Source organism: Arachis ipaensis, chromosome B7 (genome assembly GCF_059453495.1).
Source record: "Arachis ipaensis isolate K30076 ecotype BB chromosome B7, ASM5945349v1, whole genome shotgun sequence".
NCBI classification, from domain to species: domain Eukaryota; kingdom Viridiplantae; phylum Streptophyta; class Magnoliopsida; order Fabales; family Fabaceae; genus Arachis; species Arachis ipaensis.
In genome coordinates, this window is record NC_142442.1 from 133,456,646 (window position 1) to 133,472,601 (window position 15,956).

General features: G+C 32.6%; 1 protein-coding gene and 1 pseudogene across 3 annotated transcripts; one reads left to right on the forward strand and one right to left on the reverse strand.

The window, feature by feature from the left end:
- Positions 1–1,686: 1,686 nt before the first annotated feature.
- Positions 1,687–3,088, reverse strand: LOC107607760 (mitochondrial metalloendopeptidase OMA1 pseudogene; annotated as a pseudogene). Its single transcript, XR_015892439.1, has 3 exons — positions 2,514–3,088; positions 2,332–2,415; positions 1,687–1,848 (listed from the first exon to the last, which is right to left on the reverse strand). The product of XR_015892439.1 is annotated as a mitochondrial metalloendopeptidase OMA1 pseudogene (transcript).
- A 1,344-nt stretch (positions 3,089–4,432) lies between these two features.
- Positions 4,433–9,728, forward strand: LOC107605980 (uncharacterized). Of its 2 annotated transcripts, none has more exons than XM_088494281.1 (3): positions 4,433–4,867; positions 6,367–8,504; positions 9,488–9,728. In XM_088494281.1, exon 2 carries the CDS (start codon positions 6,629–6,631, stop codon positions 8,240–8,242), a length of 1,614 nt encoding a protein of 537 aa, XP_088350407.1. In that variant the 5' UTR covers positions 4,433–4,867; positions 6,367–6,628; the 3' UTR covers positions 8,243–8,504; positions 9,488–9,728. The 2 variants fall into 2 exon arrangements, with proteins under 2 accessions (XP_088350407.1, XP_088350406.1); XM_088494280.1 differs by having other exon boundaries at positions 6,367–8,356.
- The last annotated feature ends 6,228 nt before the right edge of the window (positions 9,729–15,956 follow it).

Consider the following 15,956-nt stretch of genomic DNA (forward strand, 5'->3'; position numbering starts at 1 on the left):
GTTGGATGGAGAAGTATTTAATTTGTATGTTCTAAAATTTTTAAATTCTTCGGATTGGAATCAGCTAGTTTGATTTAAACATTAAAAAAAATTTAAAATTTAATTTATACAAATTGTTTTTTTTAAATCTTATTATTTATTTTTTGCGCTAAGTCAGACGGTATAATTGTAGAGTTATTTAATATATTATATTAACAAATTTTGATATTATTAATCTATTAGTATTATTATGATTAATTAAGAATTTTAAAAAATAAATTTAACTAAAATAAATTTCAAAAATAAATTTAAAGAATAAACGATTTTTCAGAATTTAACTTGACCATTTATTTCTCCACCATTTCACCCACCTGTGGGGCTTTAAGGCTCTACGTTGAGCTCTGTTTCCGGTCAATAGACGAATTTTTTTCTCCGTAAATTGACTAGTTTCTTATGAAAAATGTTATTTACCATATGACATAATATTAGATATTGCAGACGACAAACTAATAGGTCAATATATATTTTATCGGTTCTACTAAAAACATCAACAAAAGTGAAGCCAACTCAAATGAATTAGTTAAAAAATAGATTCGTTAAATATAAAAAAAAAATTATTATTCTAATTTTTTGAATTTCAAAATTAGTATAAAAAAATTAATTTAAAGAATTTATATTGTGACTAATTTTAATAACTAATTTTAGTGTGCAAATAATATTTTTGAGAATTATAGTATACTATTTTCAAAGATTCTTAAGTAGATTAAAAGATATTTTATATTTTGAAATAACTTCTAATTTTACACTTTTGTCAAATTTTTTATGGTCAAAATAGTTTAGTTCCAAAATTACCCCGCATAATCCCACCATCATCCTCTTCACATTCTTTTTCTGTTTCTCATCCACCTCCTTTATCAACATCAATACCATCATCTCCATTCTCCATCTATTGAGGCTGAACCCATCAGAATCCTTTCTCCTTTTTTTTTTACCGGTTGTGAAAGTCTTTTCTCCTAATCCTTTACCCTCATCAACACCCCCCCCCCCAAAAAAAACCCAAAAAAAAAAAAACAGTTTCATATAATCCTTTGTAAGCATGATTTTCACTCAAAGAACCTGGCTCAATAACAATATCAACCTTGCATGCATAGTCATAAACTTGAGGTTCAATTGACTAAACAGCTTTTCACTATATCAAGGCAGCACCACCTTTTCTCCATCTCTCAACAGTGTAACGCAATCAAAAGCCTTCCAACCTAATCCATCACGAGCAAACTCCTAAAAAATACATTGAACAATACTTTTTTAACCTTTTATATGAGCATAGTAGCAACCATACACTTGATTTGGTTGTTGCAATAACATGTATTGAGCAATGAAAAAATAGTCACTTCTACCTTAGAAATACCTTTGAGATGTTACATCAGATGATCTAATCATTAATTTTCTTTTGAAGCGCTGTACAATTAACACTTTACATAACAAACATCTATCTATGAAACTAAATTGTTCAAAATTTCATCATACAGAAAATTCCCTAGCTTTTCTTTTGGCCAAAACAGAATTCTTTTAAGTTTCATCTACAGGTTCTTTGTTGATTCTGGTGTGGCAATATAAGTTCTGCTAAAGAAATCCTTCAATACTTCTTCCAGACCTAGCATTCTTGTATATAGTGGATGCTTCTTCCATTATTTTGGCCTGGGAGAGCAACCTTGCTCTCTTTCTTCCTGATGGATGAGTGGAGAAATAATCCATAAGTGCCGAGTCACCGTTGACTTCTCCCAGTTTCTGATACACTGTGGGCGCCACCTGTGGATCATATCCGGCGGAATCAAGAGCAGGCCAATGTAATCAGCTTCCATTTCCATCCTGAAAACAGGATTTAGTTATGAAAAATTGAAGGAAGAAAAAGTTTCCACAATATCTACCAAGAGAAACAAGTACAAGCAGCAGGTAGATGATTATTTAAGTATAATCCGATATTTAAAACAACATTGACATGCTGATAGATGGCACACAATAATGTCTCAAGGGTACTACAATTGAGGATGTCTTGAGAAAAGACATGTCAAAATTTGATTACTGTATCACAAGACCAGTTTCAAATGAATTATTAAATCCCATCTCGCTCAGAAATTTTATTCAGAAAAGATATCAACTATCAATCTATCATTCACTTAATTGAAATTATGGTAAAGCATATGGTAAATGAAATGGAGTTCTTATCCACGACAGCATTCTACACTATTTTGACAGTGATGGCAAACATGATGTTAAGTAAAATGCAACAAGTGTAATCAAAGAACCACCCGCTGAAATTGACTTATTAGAAAGACATGGACCAAGTTATACCGTCGATAGAATGGTAGCCTCAAGAAAAAAGAAGCTATTCTTCGTCAAACCTTCAGCGATGTGTCTGGCCACAGCATGCCCAACCTAATTAAGAAGAAAACACAGACAAATCAGCACAGAGATCTTTCAGACGAATTAATAAACCCTAAACCCTAAACTGAAAAAACAAAGCACAATTATACCTCATGTCCAATTATAGTGGCAATCTCAGCGTCACTTTTAAAATGCTCTAACAATCCGTTGTATACAACAATCTTACCACCAGGTAGCAAAATGGCATTGACAACCGAATCATTGACAACAAGCACCTCCCAATTCAATCCATCGAGATGAGAGGTAGCTGGCCCTTCCTTTCTACTTTGCTGAACCCAACTGTCATCAAGGATTTCATCTTCCTTGTGCCAACCACTCTCTGCCTTACAATAAGCACTAGCATTAGTCAACGATTTCAAAGTCTCCTCAGTATCCCCTTCAAACCCTGTGACATAACCAACATCACTCCAAACTTGTTCCTTGCTCAACCCTCTCTGCAAGGTATCAATGATTTCCATTGATATCATCCTTATCCTCACACTCCCTTGAAACTCGCCTTCTGTTTCTCGAATTCAGCCTCCCCAAGTTGCCTCACCATGGCTTTAGATAACAAAATCCAGTGGCTTCTCTTGGTATATGGAACTGTCTCTAAATTCCCAAAATACATAGTTATGAATATAGCTGACCCAACCAACACAACAATGAATACATGTCTAGCATTCATCATATATAGGTAGTGTAAGATAGTTTTATATGTGCATTCAAATTAAATTTTGAGTGTAAATGAGTTATAGTTCAAATGAGATAATTTTTTCATACTGACTGCAGGTTTAAGTTTTCTTATTTTTAGTAAAAAAATAAAAAATAAACTCTAAATAATAAATGTATAAGAAAATTTTATTTTTTTCTTTTTAGATATGCTAAAATGATACTTTCATCTCTTTTATTTGTAAAAAATACATTTTTTATAATTTTTAAAAAATCTAAAATCCTTAATTTATTTTAAATTTTTTGTATTAACTAATGTTAGCTTTATTCATTTTTCGAAAAAAAAAAGTATTTTTTATAAAAATACCCTATTAGCAAAAATTTTATTCTTTTGTCATTAAATTTTGCTTACTAAAATATTTTTTTAATATTTTTTTATTGATTAAATTATATTTTTATCAAAATAATTTTAAAAAAATTTAACAATTAAATTATTTTTTTAAAATACTCTTCAATAATTTTTTAATTATTAAATTGTAATTTATCAAAATTTTTGTTAATAATTATTTTTATATTTTATTATTAATTTTTTTATATTAATATATATTATTTTAACATTAAATATAAAAAATCTTACTACTGTTAATATATATATATATATATATATATATATATATATATCGGAAAATAATCTTACCATATTTTTTTTTAGTTAATGTTAAAATAATATATATTGATATCGGAAAATTAATAGTAAAATATAATTATAATTGTTAACGAAAATATTGGTAAAATTATAATTTAATAATTAAAAAATTATTGAACGATATCTTTGAAAAGATAAATTAATTATTTATTTTTTTAAATATTTTGATAAAAATATAATTTATTAAAAGGTAGGGTTGGAAGTGAGTCAAGTTAGTCATGAAGTTTTGGTGACCAAATTTGAGCTTAAGAAATAGGCTCCATTATTAATAAGTTGAGCCGTGAATCAAGTTCAATTTTTTTGAGTCGAGTTTGAATTTAGTCTAATTCAGCTCACTACTTAAAGGGTATATGTTAAGATAATAAATTAAATTTAAAAAAATAAAGAATTTCAGTTTTTAATGGATTTATTTTTAAATAAAAATATTTAAAATATTCTATTAATAGCATGATTTCTGAAAATTGGAATGAACAGCCATTAGACCGGTCCAATTATGAACCGATAACATTAACAATCCGGTTAGACATGTAAAATTGGTGATTAGAAAATCGTTGAAGAACCGCTAAACCGGTATCCGGTCGGACCGAACCGAGACCCGGCCGGTTTACCCAAAAGCCAAGCTACTACTTCCTTTCTTTCCCCCTTTCTCTCTTTCTCCCTTTCCTTCTTTCATAATCACAAAAATCACAAAAACTAAGCCTACACCACCGCCGCAAGGAGTGGCATATTGCCGCCGTCCGTCCGTCTATCTAGCTTCCGTCGTGCTCCAAGCCTTCAACCCCTGTTCGCTGTCACCGATTGCAGCTGCTTCCTTGAGCTCGGCGTCCGTCGTCTTTGTCTGCTCAGCCGCGCTTCCGCCGCCGTTTCTTCGCCGTTCACGTTCCCCTCTTCGCTCAGCCGCCGTATTCCTTCGCGTTCTTCGCCGTTCACGTTCGCTCGGCGTTCACCGTTCGCGTTCACTCGCCGTTCACCGTTCACCGTTCGAGTTCGCATTCGCGTTCGTCTGGAAGCCACGTTGCTCTGCTTCAAACTCTGTGACCAACCCGCGCGCTCTACCTAGCCGTCGAACTGCTCTCTTTTGTCGCCGCCGTGAGTTCCCTAAACCCGCCACCAATACTCTGCTTCAAACTCTGCAACTTCTGATTTCTATTACAAATTTACAATAAGTAACTATTTGATTTGGTAGTGGTTTGGATTTTTTTCATAGATTATACAATTGTTATGTTCTCTTCTCTATCACATTGATATTAAGCTTTGAGTTCTCTTATTTCGTTTTAATTTTACCGCATTCAACATGTTTGATGAAATGCTTTAACCATATTTCTGGTTGGTTTTATAATTTCTAGCTTTTAGAAACTTGGTAAGTTGATTGCATGTGAAATTAAGAATAGTTGGATCTTAGTAATTAGGAAATTTTAGCTGCACAAATAGCGTCTTTGCAGAAAACATATTAGCATAATGATTCCACTTGCACACTGGTAAATTTTAACTGTTATTGTGAACTTGTTAATTTGCTAATTGTTCTTGTGTTGTTGTTCTGTTATCTTTAATTTTTTTTTTCATTTTGTTGTGATTTTCTGTTCTTGGTTTAAGCTGTGATTGAAGGTTCTTTGGTTTGGGTATTCTTCACTTTCCTGGAAGCTTAGCTTTTATTCTTTGAGCATACACGTATCAAATTATTGTTTTCAGCAATGGTGATTTTGAGATATTTTTTTTGGTTGCTTTGTTTTAAATGTTCCTATTGGTGTTGTTGTGTTGTTGCTGTGATTTAAATGAAAGATTCTTTCTTCTTTTTTCAAATGCCCAGTCAGTGCTTGGTTGATTAGTTTTGCTCACTGATTGTATTTAATGATAAATTTTAAATTGATAACTCTATTACTGCTTTACTGTCTGTTTCTGTAGTTAAATTTTATTAAAGTTTCTTGAATTTGCACTGCCTATGCTACTGATTCACTGTTCCTTCATTGCTTTTTTTTTTTGTTGTTAATCATTGTGATGAGCTTTGTTAAAATTGGGTTGAAAACTGTTAATCTTCTTCAGTTTTCATTGTTCTAACTTCTGTTCTTATTAAAAAATTTGCAATTTGTGATCTTTTGATTTATTATATGCTTCATGTTTTCATTGTTCTGTTCTTATGAAGAAAAAATTTGCAATTAGTGATTGTATGATTCATGTTTTGATTGTTCTGTTATATAAAAAAGATTCTGTTTTCATTGTTTTGTTCATTGTTTGGTTGCACTGTCCCTGCTCTCGATCTCCGCCAACTCACTGCCCCTCTTCCGTGTTGGATTCTTTTTGTTTCAGGCTCTGTTGTGTGTTTGTTGTGCAACACTATCATTTTTTGTTTTACTTTTTGACTCAGCTACATTAAGACAATATTCTCTATTTTTAACTTGTGCATTGTAATTCAATTCAGCTATTTTTAATGGAAGTATAATTATGTTAACTGTCAACAAATTTGCAGCAAGTTTTTGCATATTTTGATGATTAATTACATTTAGTTGGTGATATTTTATATAGGGTTTTAAATTTGAAAGATATTTTAGGATGTTTATTTATAATTTATTTATTATTTTATTATGGAACAGTTTTTTCGGTTAAACTACGGTTAGATCGGTTGGACCAGTGAACCAGTGACTAGAGTGGTTTGATGACTGATCCGGTTTTCATTGGTCTCCACCAAACCCAACCTTCACTCACGGCAACAACTTCACCTGCGGAGCCGGACAGCGTTCATGCTTTAACTACTACCTCTCTCTCGCCGCCTCTGCTGTTGAAAATAACTTAGAATGAGCCATAAATTGCAGGTTATGAATATGTAACTAGGAAAAGGAGTTGCCAATTGCAGGCATGTCCCGTTCCACACACATCCTCCATCACTCCCACCCCTTCTTCACCTCTGCCGCAACCTCTGCCGCCATCACTGCTGCCGCCTCTCCTGCACCCACCACCCTCACCTCCTTCACCGTCATGCCCCCAGTGCACCCCTGGCCCCGCCGCCTCACTCCTAAAACCCTTGCCTCCCTTATTTCCCGCCAACACGACCCAAATCTCTCCCTCCAAATCTTCCACTACGCCCTAACCCACCACCCCAATAGCAACAACAACCACCTCGCCCACCACCCTATTCCCTTCAACGCCATCATTCTCAAGCTCTCTCGTGCCCGCAACTTCCCCCAAATCGATGCCATCCTTCGTGATTCCCGTATCACCGACGAACAACCGCTTATAACGGTTATTCGCGGGTACGGCCTTGCTGGCCGCCCAAAATTGGCACTCAGGACCTTCACAAGGATCGAATCTTTTGGGATTCAACCCTCCACGAAGGCCCTGAACACCACGCTTAATGCCCTGGTTCAGTGCAAGCACTATGATTTAGCACATTTTGTTTTTAAGAATTGTATGGCCAAATTTAGGGTTGTGCCCAATGTGGTTAGTTGCAATATTTTGCTGAAGGCTCTTTGTAAAGGGAACAACGTAGATGCAGCGGTGAGGGTTTTGGATGAGATGCCTGCAATAGGTGTGGTGCCCAATGTGGTGAGTTACACTACTGTTTTAGGTGGGTATGCTTTGAGGGGTGACATGAGGGGTGCAAAGAGGGTTTTTATGGAGATTTTGGGGAAAGGGTGGATACCTGATGCAACTACTTACACTGTCTTGGTGAGTGGGTTTTGTAGGCAAGGGATGTTTGTTGATGCAATTAAGGTGATGGATGAGATGGAGGAGAATGGGCTTGAGCCTAACGAGGTTACTTATAGTGTTATGATTGAGGCGTATTGTAAGGGGAAGAAGTCCGGGGAGGCACTTAATGTGCTCGACGATATGCTTGGGAAGAATCATGTGCCGAGTTCGGCGCTGTGTTGTAGGGTTGTTGATATGTTGTGCGAGGAAGGGAAGGTTGAGAACGCTTGTGAGGTTTGGAGGAAGCTCTTGAGGATGAATTGCAGCCGCAATGATGCTGTCACGGGTACTCTTGTTCATTGGCTATGTAAGAAGGGGAAGGTGATTGAAGCAAGGAAGGCGCTTGATGAATTTGGGGGTGGTGCGGTTCCAAGTCTATTGACATATAACACATTGTTTGCCGGAATGTGCGAGAGAGGGGAGCTCTGTGAGGCTGCTAGGTTGTGGGATGATATGGTGGAGAAGGGTTGCGTACCTAATGCATTTACTTATAATATGTTGATTGAAGGATTTTGTAAGGTTGGTAACGTGAAGGAGGGAATAAGGATTCTAGAGGAGATGTTTGAAAGTGGATGTTTGCCTGACAAATCAACATACACGATATTGATTGATGGGCTTTCTTGTGCAAGAGGGATGGTGGAAGAAATTAATAAGGTTGTTGCATTGGCCGTATCCGCTGGAGTTGATGATGACATGTGGGATATCTTCCTGAAATCTGTTGCAAATAATTTAAATTTGAATGCAGCTGAATTTGATAGGATATTGTTAGAGAGTGTCTCATGAGGTGCAATGAAAAACATGTTAAAGAAATTGCTGTTTAACCATGTTAGTGTAAACACATCAAGGTGCACTTTTCCCTCGGATCTTTCAACCGGAAACAGTTTATCCATTGTGAAGGTATGCTTCTACGTTGTATACTATCCAGTTAGTGAACTTGGAAATGTTAACCAATTGACAGGGGACCATTTCTTGGTGTATTTTGTCTAAAATCGGATTTGGTTCCGTCTTAGCAGCAGATTCATCTTGTTCTGCAAATTTATAGAAGGTTGGTTATCAAAATATGGTGAAGTTAGTGAGCAAGTAGCCAACATGATTTGGTATTATAGTTTAGGTAGCTGCTTCTCAGTGTTTCTAATTATGGTATGAGCATCTTCTCAGTGTTTCTAATATGAAGTTTGATGTTTAATTTTTGAAGTAGATTCTAAACCCATGAATTGGCTAACTTTCGTTACTATTAAACTTCTCTGATCCAGTTGATAGTAATTTTAGGGATGAAATCATTGAGATAGGCATTGGACTAGCTTCACTCATTCCCAATTTTGATAGAAGGTCTATTATATATTTTGTTTGGGACAAACTGCACAGAATCTGTTCTATGAACTTCAATTCCAAGAAAATATGATAAGGAACCAAGATCCTTTAATGTGAAGATTTTGTGCAATGGATGAATCATTAGAGTCATTTGTGTAGAGTAATTTTCTGTAATAATAATGTCATATACATAACAAGGTATATATAAAATAGAATTGGATGGATCTTGTTATATATAAAATAGAATTGGCTGGATAATGCATCGCTTTATTTTTTATTTTAATTTTTTTCCTGGATGAAAAATAGAGACATTCATTGAATACATTGCTTGTGAAATAATAACTTGCCTTCTACTTGTTAGAATATGTTGTTTTTACATCCAATGATGCTTGTTTTGGTGGACTGTTAGAGCTGTTAATGAATTTAAAATCTGTTGATTATATGGCAGTTAGTGAGTATTAAATGATGCAAATAAACTAGCTAGTTGTACTGTTATGAGCTGCTGTGGTTTTGTTCTGCATATATATGGCTGCATATAATTAAAAATGCTAATTTTTCATAAGCTGCTTATGAGCTGTTGTGGTTTTGTTGCTGGAAACAAAACTTTTGGTGTTTTGTTCATGAATTAAAAATGCTAATTTCTTATTGTTTTGTTTATAATCTATAATCTATATTATATTTATAATCTATATTGATTTTCTTGTTTTATTTTTGTAGAAATTGCACCAACCGGAGAAGATGAGGATGAGTCTGGTGTGGATTCAGATTAAGCATGGTGGTTGACTGGCTGTTTGGTTTTTATTTGTTTTAAAGTGACTGTTGCGGTTTAAAGTGTGTTTATTTTTGTTGTTTTGCTAGACATTTTTAATTGCCTTTGTTTTATATTTAATTAAGTTGAATTTGTATTGGATTTGGATGTGATATACTCTTGTTATTCTAGTTTATTGAAGGTTTTAAACTTCATTTTATGATATTTTAAATTCTGTTTATTAGGTATAAAAAAACCGACCGAACCAAACTGCTGTTGGTTCGGTTTGGTTCGGTTCGGTTGTCCAGAAAACAGCCAACCGAATGGTTAGTATCAACGTACAACCGATCAGGTCGGTTCGGTTGGTTTTCGGTCCAAAATCGAACCAAACCGAACCGATGACACCCCTACTTATAAGGGGTTTCTTTTTCTTTTTGAGTGTCGAATACTGGGAATTCCTGGAACAAAAGAAAATGATTCTTAATACACTTGGATGGCATGGACAAGGTATTCTTTCGGTTCTTCCACTTGGTGCTAGAATGTGTTAGCTATATTTTGCTGTGAGGTTGCAACTTGCAAGGTTGTTTGGAGAAATTTGTTAGGATCATTTGTAAGTATTGGGATGTCCTTCTAGATCCCTATGTTGAATTTCATTCTTGTAATTTATTTGGGAGATTTTAGGAGATGAAAGGAGTATAGGGTGCTATGAAGCTATGCCTCTTTGCCACAATGAAGGTGCATTTGATTGGTTTTCTATGCTTATTTATAGAATTTTGCACTTAGTTCATAAAAAAAGTTTTCTGATCATATTATTAGAGTGGTTGAGTTGTTCTTAGCTTTCGGCTAATTTTTATTTTTTGGGACATTTGGGCTTCTGTATTTTAAAAAGTTTTCTCCCTTTTTTTGTTGTAATCCTTCAACTAAAACACTCTTCTTCTTGCTTAATCTGTATATTACAATTTCTTTTTTACCATAAAATAAGAAAGAGACACGAGAAGTATTAGTAATGTGAAACTTTAGTGAAGACATTCTATTGTTTGGTTCTATTTCTATGAATCTATACCATGTGTATAACTGTATTCGCAATTCTGCATGCTTCATTTTTAGTTGTCACAATTCATGTGCAATTGTGCATCATAGAGGATCGTTAATAAAGCTTATATATATACACACCAAATGATGGAGATAGACGATTTAAATAAGAGAAAATGATTGAAAATGTGAAAATAAGATCAGGTATAATTTGATCACAAATTTAAAATCTTTATAGACAGGACCAAAATATATATATATATATATATATATAGCAGATAAATGTCAAGAATACTTAATTTTTTTTTATTGTAGATGTATTAAAACATCACATTACAGTTTGATAAAATCACAGCTATTTCATCTTATTTGAGTAGAAATATGGTATGATTTTCTAATCACATCATTGCAATTTTCACCTCTTCTTTATTTATTTTTTACTCTGGACCTCTCTTCTCGGTCAAGGTCTATTGGTAATATTTTTTGCCAAAGCCTAGGTGCACTCTTATATGGGCATATGGATTTTTCTTACACATTTCCACGGTCCACTACTTGTTGCGCAAATTGCTTGTGTTCATGTTTTCCATTGCTACCCCATTTTAACTACCAAAAAAAAAAAAAAAAAAAACTGTTTCCCATTGCTACATGTGCTTCTCATACACTCTTCCATTGTGAATTATGCTCGTAAGAGTAATTACTCAAATCAGTCCTTAAGAGTTTTGAAATCAGACATTTTAGTCGCTTAAATTTTAAAATATATAAAACAATTTTTAATATTTACTTCCGTTAAACAATACAATCTCCTTTCGTTAGGGTGACGGCTAGGATTGGAAGTGAGTCAAGCTAGCTCATGAGCCAACTCGAACTCGACTCATTAATAGCTTGATAAATTGAACTTGTGAGCTGATGAGCCGAGTTTAAGCTTAAAATTGAGTTTATAAATTAAATGAACTGAGCTTGAGCTTGGATAAGCTCATCTCATTAACTCGTGAGTTAGCTCGATTATATATATATATATATATATATATATATATATATATATATATATATATATATATGATCTTAATTATTTGAAATTTTATATTTATTTTCGTATATATTTTGATGTAGGATATAAATAAAAAATTTATAATTTATTGATAGATAAACAATATATAAAATTGATCTTTTTAAATATTTTTAAAATATATGTTGTAATTTATTGATATAAAATTATAAATTATATTCCTATTATTTGAACCAGCTCGTGAGATTTTGGTGAGCCGAGTTTGAGTTTAAGAAATATGCTCGATTGTTAATGAGTCGAATCGTAAGCCAAGCTTAATTTTCATGAGTCGAGTTTAAACTTGGTCTAACTTGACTCACGTCTAGGGGTGGCAAGTGGGGAAGCCCGCTCCGCCCCACCTAGTAAAGCGGTCCTAAAATCTCACCCCGCACTGCCTAACTGCCGAGTGGCGGGCTCTCCTATTTTTTTTTTTACTATTAACTATTAAATAATATATATAATTTTACAATTATTTTAATAAATTTATAATTTTTAAAGTATAAAAAGATTATAATTTTTATATTCACAAACATTAAAGTGTTTGTAATTATAAATATCTAATAAACATAATTATAAACTAAGTTTTCATCCAAAACATAATTATAAATATTGTCTGCAAAGTAAAATAAACATAATCCAAAACATAATTATAAATATTGTCTCCAAAACAAAATGAACATAATTCAAAACACTTAATTTTCATCTTCATTCTCTAGTAAGTTGGGTGGGAGAAAGTTAGATTTTGACCCAAAAATTGTAAAAATACTCCCTTACCAAAAAAACACTAAACCCGAAGAAGAAGCCCACCCTGCCCTGCCAAAGCCCACGGTTTAAGCGGTGCGGGTTAGGTGAGATTTTGCTATTTGGCGGTCCCCATTTTCCATCCCAACCCACCTTTTTTGGCGGGTTATGTGGGCCGACCCTACTCACGTCTAGTCTTAGCTGATGTGGAATGTTAACTCGCACACGTGACTGTTAAGTATTTACGTATGTATTCTGGACAAATCAGTCCCCATAATGAAGTACAAAACAGTCTCGAAAAATTAAAAAAAATCTTAAAATAATCCCTGAAAATTTTCAAAAATTTTCAAAATAATCTCTTTAAATATTTTTAATTTTTGTCAAAAATCATCGTCTTATAATATTTTTGTTAATAAAAATATAAAATATTATTTAAAATATACAATAAATAAAGAATACAAAAATTAATAAAATATATACTAAAATATAATTTTATTTATTAACACTAAAATGTCATCAGAAATTACATTATTTAATCATTAACATATGATATCTACATTGAAGTGTTGTAGAAACTATAATAATAACAACTAAATTTAAGAGGTTATTGAATTATGAAGGTCATTATTTATATACCTAACCTCCTAAAATATTGACACTAAATAAACTTAGAAAAATATTTTTATGTGAAAAAAATATTTTTTTTTTAGCATAATTGCTAACTGTGATAACACAAACAGTTTTAACTCTAAGCCTACTTTGTGCAACATTTCAACAACTAAATTCCAAAATTTTTTAAAGAATATAAACAGAACACTTAGGATTTGTTAAGTTAAGACATTTCTTTTTCAAGTATTGCAAAGTACGAGGAGTTTCACATTGAAATTTTGTAAATCATTTATATTGATCTTGTGGTTGATCAACACATACAAATTTGACTTCATATATATGAATTGGTTCACATTGCATGCAAGTTCCAAAATATTGCGTTCATAAGCATTTGTACAAATATTTTTAATTGTTTATGTGAACAATTTATGTTAAATGAAAGTTTTCCTATCTCTTTAAACAGCAATACTCATTCTCTTCTTTATCATTAAAGAATGATCATAGAATATGGTACTTATAAATTACATTAAATTAATATTGTGCATGGTCAAAAATAAATATTGGTTTATTTATTTCAAAAATAATTTTTTTTTGAAAAAATACTTTTTCAAAATTAATTTATAATTTATTTTGAAAATACATAGAAAAATTTTATATATAAATAATTAAATTTGAGATAAATAGATCGAAAATGTTAGAAATTAAAATTTATTAATTTAGAAATAATTATATCTAAATAAATCGAAAGTACTATTTTTAAATTTTTTTTCAGGGACTGTTTTGATTTTCTTTTTAAACTCTTTAAAGACTATTTTGTACTTCAATTTAGGGACTGATTTGTCTAAAATATATACATAGATATTTAACAGCCATGTGTATAAGTTAATGTTTCACATCAACAGTCATCATTAGTGACTAACGAAAAAGGACTGTATTATTTGACAAAAATAAACGTTAAGAATTATTTTATATATTTTAAAATTTAAGAAACTAAAATATTTAACTTAAAAACTGATTTGAGTAATTACTCTATTTTTTATTTCAAGATGTAAAAATGGAATTTTAAATCGCAAAAGTCATAAAGAGGATAACAAATTGAAAGAGAGTGAAATTTTAATGACTTTCATATTAAACATATTATAATGGGATCGAGTTATGCTATATAGAAAATCTTTTGTGTTTTGTGTTAAAAATAATTTATAAAAAATGAAAAATATAAAATACAGAACAATTGTCTTGTATACTATAAGGAAGAATTTAAGAAAAAGATGTACATAAAAATTTGTGTAAATATTATTTTTCAAAATGATCCTTTACTTAATGATCGTATCATTTTAAAAATGTTTTTAATCAATCTTAAAATATTTATCCTATACCTAATTATTATTATTATTATTATTATTATTATTATTATTATTATGGATTAATTAATTAATTAATTGATCAATTTAATACTCAACAATCCAACTTGTAATTGTTCGAACAGCACAGCGGAGAAAAACATTCCGCCAAGTATAGTTAATGAGATCCACGCTAGTTTAGACGGGAGTGGTAAGCAATATGTTGGCATACGTCTAATGAGAGGTGATACAGTGCAGGATTCAGATTTAGAGGATGAGAATACAGTGGTGGAGGAAACTGGGTTGGAAGATGAAGGGTAGGGGTGAGCACGGATCGGTTTGGTTCGAATTCATGGTAAAACTAGAACTGAACTAATTAAAATATAATTGGTTCGGTTTGGTTTGAATTTGTGTTTTTTTGTACATGTACCCGAACCAAACCAAACTGTTTAAGAACGGATTGGTTCGGTTCGAGTAATTGGGTACCCGATGACTTTGAAATTCATAAAAAATCTTAAAAATTCAACAAGTACAATAAACATGTAACATCAATAGAAATAATCCAAACATATTAAATACCAAATACATTAAAAACTAAACTCATTAAAATCCAAACATATTAATAGTGAATAATCTTTGTCTAATGAAAAAGTCATATATATTTTTTATTTTTATTTAATTAATATATGATCGGGTTCGTGAGTTGGTTCGGGTTCCGCACCCCCAGAACCAATACCCGAACCAATCACTAACAAAGACCACCGGTTTGGTTTGAGTTGAACCCGATTACCCGTTGGTTCCAGAACCAATTTAATTAGTTCGGTTCGGGTTCGGACAGGTAATCGGGTACCCGCTACCCGTGCTCACCCCTAATGAAGGGGCTGTAAAAAATTTGGAAGATTCGGGGGACTCATAGCAGGATGTTGACGGTGAAACTAATCAAGATGAGCACAGAGAAAGTTAGGATAAAGATATGGCTGAAAATAGAGCTGCTTGGGATCTGGCGGTCGAATCAGGAGCTGTTTTATATGACGAGGATGAGGACATTATGGCTATTCTTCAAGCTCAGAATGAAATATTGGCACACAAAAAAGGCAAGCAAAACAGAAAGAGAAAGCAAGAAGGAGCCGCCCCAAAGACCGGAATAAGGTGTGTAATAAAGTTTTTAAATGATCTTAGTTCGTGGAATACGAGGGGTTTAGGGGGTGTTGGAAAGTGAAAAATGGTAAAAATTTAAGTGTAAAAATAATGTGAATATGTTAGAATTGATAGAGATAAAGAAGGAGGTGATTACTAAGTTTAATGTAGTGCAAGTTTGGGGTAATGATGCGGTGGGTTTGGAATTTGTGGGATCGAAAGGTGCTTCTGGAGGTTTATTAATAATGGGGATGATATGATGTTTAGGTCGAGTAATTGTCGCAAAGAGGAGAGATGGTTGTGTTTAGAAGGGGAATTGACAAACAATAATTTTCAGTTGTGTGGTTTGCTTGGTGTATGGTGCGTATACAAGGGAAGAGAAGCTTGTTGCGTAGGAAGAGTTGAGTTTTTTTATCGAGAATATGTCAAATTCCTCTTTGTTACATGGGTGTCTTCAATGAGGTTGTGCAGTTGGAAGAAAGAAAAGGCGCTAATGTGTTAAGAGCAATATGGAACTAGTGGATATAGAGACCG

What these genes read in the sequence shown, in the direction of transcription:
- LOC107605980 (XM_088494281.1), top strand. Translation starts at nt 6,629, where the DNA reads ATGTCCCGTTCCACACACATCCTCCATCACTCCCACCCCTTCTTCACC.